The 14,945-nt window shown below is 54.8% G+C and overlaps 1 protein-coding gene across 6 annotated transcripts in view; it reads left to right on the top strand.

The window, feature by feature from the left end:
* Arhgap23 (Rho GTPase activating protein 23) overlaps positions 1-14,945 on the top strand; it is a 91,002-nt gene that overhangs the window by 47,615 nt on the left and 28,442 nt on the right. For all 6 annotated transcript variants that reach the window (XM_041664510.1, XM_041664509.1, XM_041664507.1 and 3 more), the window contains 10 exons: positions 879-2,037; positions 3,264-3,419; positions 3,631-3,742; positions 3,863-3,920; positions 4,747-4,890; positions 10,620-10,937; positions 12,034-12,095; positions 12,287-12,417; positions 13,331-13,452; positions 13,795-13,950. In XM_041664510.1, the coding sequence (XP_041520444.1) occupies positions 879-2,037; positions 3,264-3,419; positions 3,631-3,742; positions 3,863-3,920; positions 4,747-4,890; positions 10,620-10,937; positions 12,034-12,095; positions 12,287-12,417; positions 13,331-13,452; positions 13,795-13,950 (2,418 nt within the window). The remainder of the gene's footprint in view (positions 1-878; positions 2,038-3,263; positions 3,420-3,630; positions 3,743-3,862; positions 3,921-4,746; positions 4,891-10,619; positions 10,938-12,033; positions 12,096-12,286; positions 12,418-13,330; positions 13,453-13,794; positions 13,951-14,945) is intronic.

The following is a 14,945-nucleotide window of genomic DNA, read 5'->3' as shown; positions in this document are numbered from 1 at the left end:
TGTGTATCTTGTCTGTCTGTGATGTGTAGTATGTGTGTGTGTCTGGCTCACCCTCCCACCCTTTGCTTCTACATCCTTAGACAGCCCCCTCAGCTCATCTAGTGCTGGACTGGGTCAGGGACACAAGACTGCTGTCCCTGGGGGGCTGCCTCCTTTTTTGGCTGAGCCTAGGCGCCAGCCCTGTCACTCCTCAGCAATGCAGCGTCAGCTTTAGCAGCCAGTGCCAAATTCCAGGCCTAGGGGTGGCCCGAGGTGGCCCAAGGCCCCTTAGTCCGTCCAGCCCCTTCTCTAAGCCTGCTTCTGGGGAGCAAGAGATGGTCATGTTCTTTACCCCAAGGCTCAAGCCCTGGGCCCCGGCTTACACCACCCTATATTGAAGGGGCAGTGGGCTCTTCCAGCCTCTGCCCACCCTCAGACCACCTCTCCTTGGACACACCCCTTAGCCAGCTTTCTACTGTTTTCTTCCACCTCCAGTTTTCTGTCCATTTCCCCAGCACTCCAGAGGCTGTGGGCATCGCTGGGCATAAAGGAACAGTAGGCGGTGGAGGACAGGATGGGGGAGGACCCTAGAGAGCAGATGCTGGAATGTTTGTGGCTAAAGACTGTCCTTGTTATAAGTCTTAGAGAAATCTATTTCTAGAGAGAGGGAGGGAGGAGAGAGAGAGAGAGAGAGAGAGAGAGAGAGAGAGAGAGAGAGATTTTCTTATTTCTTTGTCCTTCCTCAGGACTCTCCCTGGAGCATACCCTCATCTCCTCAGGATGCCCTTACTTAATCATCTCCCTTCCATTCCCTGCTGAGGACTTTGGTATTTTAGGGCTGTCTCATTTCTCTTCTGAGTCCAGTCTGGTCATGCTTCTATGCCTCTGTTTCCGGCCAGGCCTACTCCCAGGATGCCTACCTGAAGGGCAACGAGCCGTATTCTGGAGAGGCCCGCAGCATCCCAGAACCACCTCCACTCTGCTACCCACGGAAGACCTATGCCCCGCCAGCCCGGGCCTCTGCCTGGGCCACTATGGTGCCTGAGCCTGTCTCAGCACTACCCACGGATCCCCGGAGTCCTGCTGCCTGGAGTGACCCAGGGGCCTGTGTCCCATCTGCCACCCGTGCCCACCTGGACAACTCTTTATTGGGGATGAGCCAGCCCCGCCCAAGCCCTGGTGCCTTTCCCCACCTCCCTTCAGAGTCCCGGACGCCCCGTGCCTTCCCAGAGCCCGGCAGCCGGGTGCTTCCCAGCAGACTGGAGTGCCAGCAGGCTCTGTCACACTGGCTGTCAAATCAAATACCCCGCAGGGCGGGGGAGAGACGGTGCCCAGCCATGCCACCACGGGCCCGCAGTGCCTCCCAGGACCGGCTGGAGGATGTGACTACCCACCACCCATGGCCCTGCTCCACCTCCCAGGATGCCTTGAGCCAGCTGGGCCAGGAGGGTTGGCACCGAGCTCGCTCAGACGATTACCTGAGCCGGGCTACCCGCTCTGCTGAAGCACTGGGGCCAGGAGCACTGGTGTCACCTCGCCTTGAACGCTGTGGTTGGGCTCCCCAGCGTCCATCTGCCCGCACCTCTGCTTGTCCTTCTCAGGACCTGTCAGGGCCCCAGGCCCCTCCTTCATCTGGCCTGCAGGGTCTGGATGATATCGGGTACATTGGGTATCGGAGCTATAGCCCATCATTCCAGCGCCGGACTGGTCTCCTGCATGCGCTTTCCTTCCGGGACTCACCTTTTGGAGGACTTCCCTCCTTCAACTTGGCCCAATCTCCTGCACCATTCCCACCGGAGGCCTCTGAACCACCTAGAGTCGTCCGGCCAGAACCTAGCACCCGAACCCTGGAGCCTCCTGCAGAGGATCACCGTGATGAGGTGGTCCTGAGGCAGAAGCCTCCAACGGGTCGCAAGGTCCAGCTGACCCCTGCAAGACAGATGAACCTTGGATTTGGTGATGAGTCCCCAGACCCAGAGACCAGAGGAGAACGCCCAGGCAGGAAAGTGGCCCCTTTGGCCACTACAGAAGACTCTCTGGCTTCTATCCCCTTCATTGGTGAGTGGTGTTCCAAGCAGCTGGCTATGGGTCCCCTTCTCTGTCCTTTTGTGTCCCCACTACCTGTCTGCTGTGCCCGTGACCAGGCTGTGCCGATGGGATCATCCGGGTTTGACCCTTCTTCCCACTTCCATTCATCTTCCAGTCCAGCTTTTCTTTCCTCCTTCCCTGCGTCCATCCTTCCTCTTTCCTTTCTGCCTTCCCTTGTTCATTCATTCGTCATTCTTAACTTTCCTCTTTCCTTCCTTCCTCCTCTTCTTCCTTCCACCCTTTGTGTCTTTCATTCTTTGTTTTTCCCACTTGTCCTACATTCCTCCAACAAATACTTATGTTAGGCACTGTGCGAGGCTTCTGACTTCCCTGGGGGAGTGGATGGGCAGACAGAAAGTACATGGACAGGCTCTGTGGATGGGGAAGGGCTCCGTGGTCTAAATGGGTGTGGTCAGCACTGGGAATATTGAAAAAAAAATTGGTTAAGAAGGATTCGAGGTAGATGGAGGAAGAGTGTTCAAAGAGAAAGATGGGACCGTGTAGAGCCTGGAGAGAGAGGCAGAGTGCTCTTCCGGGCCATGTGGTCCTTTCCTGTCCAGGGCCAAGCTTGGATTTCACCCGAAGAACAGAGGAGGCTGTGGTGGCTGTCTGTAGAGTGGGAGGGGGAGAAGGCAGTGAGGCGAGGGTGATCCCCAGCTCTCTGGCTTGGGAGTGCAGAAAGAATAAGAAAAAGGTTAGGGATGTGAGGGTGCAGGCTGGGCTGGGCTGGGGGCTTTAGAGAAAGCCTGGAGTGTAAGATGGTGATGTTGGGCCTAAGATCTGGGACTGAGTTTGGAGCTGAGCAGGCCTGGGAATTGAAGAAGTTCAAACAGGATGGTGTGAAGCCATCAGCAGCCTGCAGTGGGGATACAACCCTGTTTCAGTACATTCTCGCCCAGCCACTGTCAGGTGCTCCCATCTATGGGGACAACACAATGCTTGTCCCCAGCCACCAGTCTGCTAGAGTACTGTCTGTGTTTTAGGGACCCGCTCCAAAGGGGGTGGCTCAGCCCCTGCTAAGAGGAGGTACTTCCCTGCCCATTGTGGTGGGCGAGACCCTGTGGGGAGTGGGCATGTTGCCAGAAATGCCCTAGTGAAGAGGAGCTGAAGGGTTTGCAGCTTGTTTGCCAAAGCCTGATGAGACTCGGGTATTGAAGCAGCCTGTGTCCTTCACACCTTCCTCCTTCTGCTGGCAGATGAGCCCACCAGCCCCAGCATTGACCTCCAAGCCAAGCATGTCCCTGCCTCTGCCGTGGTCTCCAGTGCTATGAACTCAGCCCCTGTCCTGGGCACCAGCCCATCCTCACCAACCTTCACCTTTGCCCTCAGCCGCCATTACTCCCAGGACTGTAGTGAGTATCTCTACCCTGTGCCAGCCCCTCCCCTGCTGCCTGGTCCCTGTGGGTCTTCTGCCCAATGTTGGTTTGCTTCCAGGTGGTTTTTTGCTTCTTCTGGGACCCCATGGGAGATCCCACCCTGACCCCAACCAGAACGGAGGGCTCCTAGGGTAGCTCCCAACCCTCTTCTTGCTAATCCTGAGGCCTTGTATGGGCACCTTTTCAGGCAGCATCAAGGCAGGCCGCCGCTCCTCCTACCTTCTGGCCATCACCACAGAGCGTTCCAAGTCCTGTGATGACGGACTCAACACCTTCCGGGATGAGGGCCGAGTGCTCCGGTGAGGCCCTGCCTGTCTGGGGTGGGGTAGTTTCTGTTCTCTTAGGTTGGGCCATGGGTTCGGGTGGGTGATGAGAATGAGGGCCACCCACAGCCCTCATCTTGGGTCTTTGCTTCCCAGGCGCCTTCCCAACCGGGTCCCCAGCCTACGGATGCTGCGGAGCTTCTTCACCGATGGGGTAAGCCAGCAAAACGTGTGTGCATTTGAACCAGTGCTCTTAACCACGGAGCCGTCTCTCCAGCCCTTGGTCTTCTTAGGACAGGGTCTTGGTAGACCTTGAAGACAGGGTTTGAGTCCAGCCTGGCCTCCAGCTTGTGACCTTCCTGCCTTAGCCTCCTGAGTGCTAGGAACCCTGTGCCACAGTTGTGCTTCTGTAGGGTCCCCCGAGACTTGCTCTGAGTCACACCCCCACAGCTGCTGCTTCCTGTCCGTCTCTCTGTGCACTTTCCTCGCGTGCATCATGCACATGTCTTTTAGCACCTTAAAGACATGGCCATGGCCGCCTGGCTCCTCTTTATCACTTCCTCAGCTTACCGAACTCTCCCTGGTCGTGCCAGCTCTGAGGCTGGATTCCTGTTGACACCATCACTTCCTGTTTAACTCCTGGTGGGCTTGACTACCTGTCCCATCACTACTTTGGTCTTTGTTGATGTTCCCACTTCCCCTGTTTACTTAACTCCTTATTGCCACAATGGCTTCCCATTTCCTCAATTCCTTCAAGGCTGTAAAACTGAGGGAAGGCCCGTGTTGGCTTTTCCAGCGTGGGGAGGCAAGCATTCTGCTGGCAGATCAGACCCTTTCCTCCTTCCTGGCTTCTTCATGAGGTCTCATGACCTCAACACAAATGGTCCAGAGAGGACAAGCAAGGCCCATGAGGTCACACAGTACGTCAGAGTACAGCAAAGACAAACACCAGGCCTGTGTGGCCTGTGTAGTCCATGGGGTTCCTGAGATGCTGGTACTATGGGAGCCACCCTAAATTGCCTTCTGTTTTTTCCCTACAGTCTCTAGATAGCTGGGGCACCTCTGAAGATGCTGATGCCCCCTCTAAGCGACACTCAACCTCTGACCTCTCAGATGCGACCTTCAGTGACATCAGGAGAGAAGGCTGGTTGTATTATAAGCAGATCCTCACCAAGAAGGGGAAGGTAAGGTGGCCTGGGGAAGGAGGGCCAGGCTGCATGGAAGGTGGCTCTCACAGGACTTTCCAGGTTCTCTTATACCTGCCCTGTAAAAAAAACAAACAAAAAACCCACCTTAGGCTGTAGCCTGAGGACTCAAGGTTAGATGGCTGCCAGGATGAACTTGGAGAGAGGGGAATTACCAAACCACTGAGAAGGAGGGTAACAGAGAGGCGCTCCTGACTGTGGAAGCAAGCTATATTGGAATTCTGACCAAACCATTTTTCAATGACCCTGAATGGCCATCAAGGCTTATGGTAAAGGAACAAGGCTAGGGTGATGCTGAGGCCCAAGAAGGAAACAGAAGTCCATTTTTTCAGGGCCCTTTGAGGTCTTCAAGGATATAGACTTAGCTTAAGGGCAACTGAAACCCTTAGCAGTGTTAGAGCTTTCAGATGCTCATGTATCTTCCTGAGGTGAGTTAGTGAGGGATGCCTGGAGTAAGAAGACCATTTAGAAGCCACCACAGGATCCAGGTGAGAGTCAAGGGCCTGTGGGAGTGGGGGAGGAGGTGGCCAGGGGGTTCAAATAGGATCCGAAGAGAAGGTGGGGCCCTGATCTGCCAGGCCTGAACTTAAGTCCCAGGCTAGGGGCCCTGGGCTGGGGAGTGGGAGGAAAAGGAGGCAGGATGGTTCTTGATGGCATGGCCTGTTTCTCTGCAGGCTCTCTCCCTTGTGCTTGTGACTCTGTCTGTAAGGCGAGCTGACTAATGCCTTTCCTAACCGGCTGCTAGGCATTGAAAGACATGATCTGAACAAAGGGTGTTCTGTACTAGGCAAGGAGAGATGGCTCTGCACTCCAAGCTGTTTGGGAGGCTGAGACAGGAGGATAGAGAGTTCATGACTTTTTAGGCTACAGAGTAAGTTCAGTGACAGCCTGGGCAACTTATTAAAATTCTGTCTCAAAATAAAATGTGCCCAGGCTGTGGTGGTGCACGTGTTTAATCCCAGCACGTGGGAGGCAAAGGCAGGTGGATTTCTGAGTTTGAGGCCAGTCTGGTCTACAGATTAAGTTTCAGAACATTCAAGGCTACACAGAGAAACCCTGCCTCTGAAAACAAAAAATTAAATAAGTAAATAAATTTTGAAACAAGGGCTGGGAATATACATTGGTAGAATGTTTGCGTAACAGGCATTAGGGCCTGGTTTTAAGCCTTAGTCACAACACACACACACACACACACACACACACACACACACACACACAGTGTTTCTTATGGGCTGTGCTTACAGAACTCTTTCCTGACCTATGGAAGGGCCTGAGCTCCATTCCTATCATTGCAGATAGAGTCGGGAAAGTGGGGCTGGAGTTATCAGAGCTTGACACTTGGAGTTGTTCTTCTGCCTCACTGCCATTACAGGCATCCTACGATATTTAGGGGGGATGACTCCAGAAGCCCCCATGGGGGTACCAGACATCCATGGAGGCTCAAGTCCCTTATATAAAGCAAATTAGTATCTGCATGCAGCTGATGCAATCCTCCCATACTCTGTAAGTCATCTCTAGATGACTTCTGCTTCATTCTATATAATGCTATGTAAATAGCTGTTACAGTGGGTTGTTTATGAAATGCGGAGGGGAAAAGTCCATACCCCTTAGTACAGATGCATGGTTTTTCTCTGAGTTTTTAATGGAACCTATAGGAGGGATGCCTCTAGGGCGGTACCTGGAAAGCACAAGCTTTGAAGTAGCCGGACTTTGAATTCCTACACACTGCTGCTGTGGATGACTGCAGGAGTCACCTTAACTTCCCCCAGCTGTAAGATGAGTCAAGAGGGCAGAAGTGGAGGCCGGGGAGCACTGGAGTTCACAGACACAAGGCCTCCCGCTCCTGAGGGTCTGTTGAGCTTCTAGGGACTTAGGTGCGGGAGCCAGCTTGCCTCGTCCTGCCTCCTTGGGGTTGCTCCCCAATGACAGGTGCACCCGCCGTCCTGCCTCCTTGGGGTTGCTCCCCAATGACAGGTGCACCCGCCGTCAGTACAGGGAGTTTAGAGGCTTAGCAGGGTGGGGTTTAGCATGTCTGGGAGGCTGTGACCCGAAGCTGTGGGAGTCTGTAGTAGAGAGGGAGTGGGTGGAAGAGAGTATCCTGGGGGAAACTCCCTCACTAAGGGCTGAAGGGAAGCTCAGAGGAGAGTTCTGGGAGCCAGGCTGCCTGGAGAGCCCAGAGCACATGGTAGAAGGTGGAGTGGGGGCTTGGTACCCTTGGAACTTTCCTGTCCTGTGATGTATGACACAGGAGACTAGGAGTTGGCATCATTGCTGTTGTTTATGTGACCAAAATCCTGGGACTGGACCAAGGGCTCTCTGTAAGAGATTTTAGGGAGAAGGTTGGCCGAGGATGACAGAAAATAGACTGAGGTTCCTGACTTCCTGACTTGGCTGGCGGGAGGGACACCCGCTTCAGTTTCTGGCCACTTGAGGACCAGACTTGGGAAGAGGAAGCCCTATGACCCTCCACACTGTGGCTAAGGTCCTGTGATTGGAAGCATGTAGGTATGGCATACAGGGAGGCCCAGCTGAAGGTCAACTCAGTCCACCAGGTGGCCCGAGTGCCTATGGCCTTAGGTACAGCGATGCGAAGACCAGGCAGTCTTTTGTTTTTTCGAGAGAAGGTTTCTCTGTGTAGCCCTGGCTGTCCTGGAACTTGCTCTGTAGACCAGGCTGGCCTCGAACTCAGCTCCATCTGCTTCTGCCTCTCCAGTGCTGGCATTAAAGACCAGCCCCACAACTGCATCTTGACAGGAAGTGAGATCTGGGAGGTAAGACTGGCTAGGAAACTAAAAAGACCTCAGAAGATGGGAGTCACTCCAAGAAGGGGTAAACTAGGAGGGGCAGGGGGCTGTGTGGCCTGTGCACGCAGAGCCCGGTGTGGAAATATCCTCTGGGCCTGTGGTAGAGAAGTGTCTTACTGACATTTCTCCCAAGGAGCTTGGCCCCAGCTTCAGTGTTCTCTGAGCAGGGAAGGCACTGGCTTTTTGGCTCACTGACGAGTTGTGAAGTGTAGGGGCTTCCTCCCACTCTCTTGCTGGCCAGCACCCAGTGTTATTTTTTTACCTGGTGCCATGCCTAGGGACTAAAGGGTTCTGGAGTCAGCTGCAGACCCTAGGTCTGTCTGGGGTCCTGTTTCATTACCGCATGTCATCTACGCTAGTAGTCCCAGCCTCTCTCTCCCACCCTCTGCCTGCTTTAGTGACCACCAGTGGCCAGGCAGAGGATGGGCACTTGCTTGTGCTATTCCTTATGCCAGGGTCAAAGTTGAGGGACATGGCCATGGACACTTGCCGCTTAACTCTCAGTGTTTGTTAGCAGTGACATTAATGCCAGGAAGAGACTTGACTTATTCAGGGTTATCCAGCTGGTTTGGTTTCAAAGGGGCCCTTGGGGCCACCTCATGCTAATAACATGGTCATTCTCTTGGAACAGGAGTCTAATTTATTACATTAGTATTAGGGTTGCTCCAGTTGGCACTCTCTTGGCCCAGCAGCTCTGTGATGGTACACTAGGCTCATGCATTGGGATCTACCCTAAGGGAAGCTGGGCATGGCTGCTTCAGGCCTGCTCTCTAGAGGGCCCGGGAGCGCCCCCCATCAGGACACAGGGCATACTCAATATTAGCTAATGAACATTTGGCTTCCACCCCACCCTGGGGTTGGAGCACCTGTGCCAGCAGCTTGCCATGCACCCAGGAAACTCACAGCCGGAACCTGAGATTACGGGGCTATCTGCAGGGCATCACGTAGTCAGAGGCATTTATCAGGCCGCTGATGCTGGTGACTTGGAAGGGTCAGGTGAAGGAGGAAGCCACATAAAGTGAGAGATGCTGAACACTTGGGAGTCCGAGGCATGAGGATTAGGAATTCAAGTACATCTGGGTATGGCAGCCCACGCCTTTAGTCCAGCACTTGGGAGGCAGAGGCAGGCCGATCCCTTAGATTGAGGCCAGCCTGGATATGGAGCAAGTTCTGGGACAACCAGAGCTGAGTTCTAGGACAGCCAGGGCTAAGGGCTGGGGAATCTGGCTCAGTGTAAAAGGCTTAACCTGACATGTACATACAAGTCCTGGGTTCAGTCTCTAACACAGCAGAGAAGACAAAATGGGGTGAGATGACTAGCTGGCCCAGCAGGTGAGGGCGCTTCCTGCCAAGCCTGCGCTTCATCCCTGGGACCTGCATGGTGGAGGGAGGACACTCGTTCGTGCAAGTTGTCCTTTGACCTTTGCTGGCATGCCACGGCACACCCCAATTTCCCCGTACATATAAAATAAATAAGAAACGGGCCGGGGGAGAGAAGATAGGCTGCAGGAGAAGACGAGCTAGTGCGCAGGCCCTGAGAGCAGAAGCCTGTGGCCAGGCGCTGGGAGGCAAAGGCCCGGTGGCTTGACAGACCAAGGAAGCAGGGAGATGATTTGGAGAGGTCACGATGGGACCTCAGGACATTCTGTTTGGTTCAAGGGGCTACCTGAAGGAGAGGCAAGCTCACTGTAGAAATGATGGTGGGGCAGCCTCCTGGAGGGCCAAGGCCGGGGAGGGGGGGGAGGCTGGGAAGGTTGTTGCTGTTGTCTAGGTGAGAGGAGTCACTGAGGCGGGCAGGTGGTACCAGGTGGGGACAGATGACACTCTGCAAACAGGAGAGTTGATTTCTGATGAGCTGGGTGTCAAGGGCAACTCCCAGGTTTCAGGCAACTGGGTGGATGGACTGAGCTGGGAAAGGACATGAGGGTGGAGAACAGGTTTGAGGGCAGAGCCGCTTGCACTACAGTGCGCAAGGAGCATGGGGCCTGGCCATATGACATGCAGATTGGGGAGAGGGTTGTTGCTGAGCCGGCTATAAGCCATTCAAGCTTGGGCTGGTGCCTACTGCAGGCCGACACTGTACAGTTGGGAGTTGCCATCAGCAGTCGATTGTTTAAAGCCACTGCAGGAGGTGTGCAGGGGAGCTCAGGACAAAGCCCTTAGGTCATTGTGCCAGGCAGGTTTCCTTCTGCTCTCTGTGGTCTGTTGAGCCAGGACTGATGCTTTGCTGTGGGGTGCTATCTGGATAGGCGAATGGTGAGTACCGTCCTGTGGGTGCTGTCTGGATAGGTGTATGGTGAGTACCGTCCTGTGGGTGCTGTCTGGATAGGTGTATGGTCAGTACCGTCCTGTGGGTGCTGTCTGGATAGGTGTATGGTCAGTACCGTCCTGTGGGTGCTGTCTGGATAGGTGTATGGTCAGTACCGTCCTGTGGGTGCTGTCTGGATAGGCACATGGTCAGTACCGTCCTGTGGGTGCTGTCTGGATAGGTGTATGGTCAGTACCGTCCTGTGGGTGCTGTCTGGACAGGTGTATGGTGAGTACCGTCCTGTGGGTGCTGTCTGGATAGGTGTATGGTCAGTACCGTCCTGTGGGTGCTGTCTGGATAGGTGTATGGTCAGTACCGTCCTGTGGGTGCTGTCTGGATAGGCACATGGTCAGTACCGTCCTGTGGGTGCTGTCTGGATAGGCACATGGTCAGTACCGTCCTTAGCTACTACCTGTTAATCACACCACTCCCTTCCATCATGTCTCCCTGGGTAAGAAAGAACTACAGGTGCGGTGGTGGGCTGGGCTCTGTCTCCTCTGTGATCCACGGTCTACTGCTGCTCAGCCTCGGGCAGACCCGTGGCAGGCCTCACTCTCATCATTGCCCTGTCTCTCCCACCCCATGTCTCCCTGCAGAAAGCGGGCGGCGGCCTGCGCCAGTGGAAGCGTGTCTATGCTGTGCTGCGGGCACGCTCGCTCTCGTTGAGCAAGGAGCGGAGGGAGCCCGGGCCGGCGGCTGCGGGGGCTGCGGCGGCCGGCGCAGGTGAGGACGAGGCAGCGCCCGTCTGCATCGGCTCCTGCCTGGTGGACATCTCCTACAGCGAGACCAAGAGGAGGCACGTGTTCCGGCTGACCACCGCTGACTTCTGTGAATATCTCTTTCAGGCTGAGGATCGGGATGACATGCTGGGCTGGATCAGAGCGATCCGGGAGAACAGCAGGGCCGAGGGCGAGGTGAGGCCCTGGGTGTATGCCCATCGGGCCACCAGGGCAAGGCAGGGGCAGGGCAGGGCAGGGCAGGTCTCCTCTCAGCTGCTATGACCTGGGGTAGCCACTCTGAGCCTCACTCCTTCTTCTAGAAAACAGAGCTATTGAGAGTCCAACTTGGGACTGCCCACCTGGGTTTGGGTGTGAGGACGGACACATACACAGTGACAGCAGGGCAGCTGGCGTCCTCAGGGTCCAGGGACCAGCAGACACAATAACAGTTGCAGTCACACAGTAATTACTATTATTGTGGGGACTGCCTTGGGCAAGCTCTGGCCCAGAGAGGTCAGCTCCAGGCCAGCCGTAGCCTCTGGACAGACAGTGGACAATCTCCCATGGACCGTGTTGTAGAATGAGCTGTCATGCCCAGATATACTAAGTCTGGGGACAGTCACACTGACATTAACCAGAGGCTTAGGCTTAGCCTTTGGCAGCAGGCGGGCAGGGGTTAAGCTAAGTTATTTGATGGGGATTTGGAAACAGCTTAAAAAAAAAAAAAAAGAAATGGCGTCTCTTGGGAGTCGCTGATGATTCCTGTTGGTCTGATCTGCCCAGAGGTCATTTGTCATACCTGTGCAAAGGAAGACACAGTCCTGGGCTTGGGGGGTTGCATCCACCAAGGGTGGTGTGTCTAGGCTCCGCCCAGGTGGCACCGGGCCAGCTCTCTTTCTAAGGACAAGCCCTTTCACTGTCGGGGTCCTCCCCACTTGAGGATCCTGGATCCCCTGTTCCGGATACCTGGCCAAATTTCTCCTTAGTTACTGTAGTAGCCACCCGTCTTGGTTGTGCCCTGCATGCCTGACGGACCTGAGAGGAACACTACACGGGGCTGCTTTGTCTACCCCGCTGTGCTTATTGCTGAGGTGACTGAAGCTCAGAGATGTTAGGTGGCTTACCCAGAGTCACACAGCTGCCCAGGGAGTCCAGCCCTGGCCTTTGTCCATCCAGGGTTTATAATGTCCACCTGGTGGGGTGAGGCAAGGCTGAGGCAGGGGCCAGGGAAGAGCCCCAGTGGAGGTGGCTCTGGGCACTGATGTGGCTTCTCTCTCCTCCCTCGTTGCAGGACCCCGGCTGTGCCAATCAAGCTCTGATCAGCAAGAAGCTTAATGATTATCGAAAAGTGAGGTGAGGCCTGTTCCCTGGGGCCATCGGTGGGGAGGGAATCCTACAGGCCTGGGAGCTCCTAGGCAGAGAGCTCTAGTCCTCAGACAGGCCTGGGGATATTGTCTCTAGTGGGAGGGTGTGGAGGCCAGTGAGAATGGCATGCTGGGTCACCCCAGATGAAGACACACCCCCCTTCCTTTTTCCCTCTGCAGCCATAGCTCTGGGCCCAAAGCCGATTCCTCCCCTAAAGGCTCTCGGGGCCTGGGAGGCCTCAAGTCTGAATTCCTCAAGCAGACTGCAGTCCGCGGCCTCAGGACTCAGGACCAGCCTGCAGGAAGCAAGGGTAGGAGGGCAGGGTGCGTTGTGTGTGCTTGTGCGGGCAGTGTGTGTGCAAGGTTATTTCACGTGTCTGCCCTACAGACGAGGGTCTGTAGCCTCAGGGTTTCAGGACTGGGAAGTTTCTGGATCCCAGTTGCCTTCCACAGCATCCTTGTTGGATGGACCTCTGGTGTCTGCTTGTGTCCTTTGGGAATGAGAGGGTCGTTCTGCAGGTAGCGTCCATCTTTATACTCTGGGCTACTAGGAAGCATTTCCTGGGCTGGAGAGATGGCCCAGTGGGTAAGAGCACTTCCTGCTCCTCCAGAGGGCCTGAGTTGGGTTCCCAGAATTCATAACTACCTGTAGCTCCAGTTTCGGGAGATTTAACACTTCTGACATCTGTGGGCACCTGCACTCGTACACTCGTACACATTCACACACCCACAAAACACACCCACACATCCACACTTACACACATCATTTCCTTCCTTCCTTCCTTCCTTCCTTTCTATACCAGCCACAGTGATGTGTTTTTGTGATTTTTTTCTTCTGGTTTTTCGAGACAGGGCTTCTCTGTGTAACAGTCTTAGCTGTCCTGGGACTCACTCTGAGGCTGAGACTGACCTTGATCTCATAGAATTTTTTTAAATTTTAAAAGTCTTTTTTTTTTAATCATTTCTTTTGGTCATGCCAAAATACAACACACTGCCACTTCATGGGTGGGTCCTTAAGGCCACCAACAACCTTTTCAGAGCCATGATCTTCCTGGGGACTAAGAACCTCATCTTTTAAACCATCTCTTGCTGGATGTAATTTTCAACCTCTGTAGTTCTTTGATAAAGTCCCTGAGTCCTAGTGTGTGTATGTGGCTTTGAATGTGAGCGACCCTCTGGACTACTCCAACTGATTCGAGTTCTCTTTGCTACTGTTCATCCCAGAAGACAGTGCTGCAGCTCCCAGAACCCCCTGGGGTATCAACATTATCAAGAAGAACAAGAAGGCTGCCCCAAGGGCATTTGGGATCCGGTTGGAGGAGTGCCAGCCTGCCACTGAGAACCAGGTGGGTCCCCGCGGTGCCAGAAGCAGGCAGTACATGGAAGGCAGTGCCAGGGACCCAGAGCTGTCGGAATATGGCACCAGCCATTCCTCCTACACACAACCTGGTGGCCATCTCACAGAGGGGATCCCCAAGTCCTGCAGAGGGCCCACCTGAACTGAGACCCACCCTGGCTTTTTCCTTCTCAGTCAGTGGTGAAATGCTCACACTAGTTCTGACCCTTAGAAGGGAGGCGGGCAGGGCTTTGTCTCCTTGTGTTTTCTTACAGCAGCCCTGGCCCCTGTGCTGTCCCCACATCAGCCTCCTCCAATAGCCCCAACTCCTCTGCCCTGTCTGTGCCCACAGCGTGTCCCCCTGATCGTGGCTGCCTGTTGTCGTATTGTGGAGGCACGGGGGTTAGAATCCACTGGCATTTACCGGGTACCTGGCAACAACGCAGTGGTGTCTAGCCTGCAGGAGCAGCTCAATCGTGGGCCCAGTGACATCAACCTGCAGGACGAGGTGGGTGTGGCGGGTGTGGCAGGGCTGTTCAGAGGTCCGGGGACTGTCATGTTGCACTCACCACACGCTACTATATGCTCGTCGTTGGGCCAGAGTGTCCAGGAGGCAGGAGAAAACCTGCCCGGTCAGTCAGCCTTAGTGGCATCTCCCCAAGGATGGCCCCAAAAGGAATGAAGCCCTGGGCTGATGGGTACTGAGACAGAGGCAGGTATTTTTGTTTGTTTGTTTGTTTTTCTCCAGTCTTCTCTGTAACCCAGGTTGATCTTTCTGCCTCTGGCTTCCAAGTGCTAAGACTACAGATTTGTGCCACCGGCAGGGCAGCTGTCCTCCTGGCTGGATGACAGTTTTACATGAACACTTAGGAGGGCTGAGTTCACTCAGTTCAAGTCAAATATGGGCAGAGGGAGGCTGAACACTTGCTGAGAATTAAACTTCCAAGAATGCCAACTAGTGCACATTTTAGGTCTCCTGCAATCGAATTTCTCCCCCTCACTCCTCCTTATCCTACCCCCCACCCCCACAGTCCTCTAGCATCAGGCTAGGCAAAAAATGGGGTGCTGGCTGAAGTCCGTAGGCCACTGAGGCCCGCAGAGCCCTGGCCTAGGGGAAAGGGATGTGTCATGCTCTCAGGGTGGCCAGCCACCAAGGCCGTAGCCTGGAAAGGGAGGCTGAAGCTGGGAACAGCCTCTAGAGGTGGTGATGTCACACCAAAGATCCTGTAGCATGGCTGGCAGTTCCCAAGTGATTGCTAAGTCCGAGGGTTCCCAGAGGAGCTTTGAGGAGCCACACGCAGGCCAAGACCCGCTTCCTTGGCTAGGCCAAGGGTCACCCTACTTTGTTCTGAATCTTATCTTGAGTTTCTTTCTCATCTGTTGATTTATTTGTTGAGGGGCCCACATGCGCGGTGTGTGCCATGGCGCACGCACAGAGGGCAGAGGGCAGCTGTGGGAGTTGGGTTTCTCCATCCACCATGTGAGTCCTGGGGATTGGGCTCA

The sequence above is a fragment of the Microtus oregoni genome, unplaced genomic scaffold, assembly GCF_018167655.1.
Source record: "Microtus oregoni isolate MIOR12 unplaced genomic scaffold, Mior012 000015F_ref0000493, whole genome shotgun sequence".
NCBI classification, from domain to species: Eukaryota; Metazoa; Chordata; class Mammalia; order Rodentia; family Cricetidae; genus Microtus; species Microtus oregoni.
Note: the sequence above shows the minus strand (reverse complement) of the source record. Positions and strands in the feature narration are given on the sequence as shown.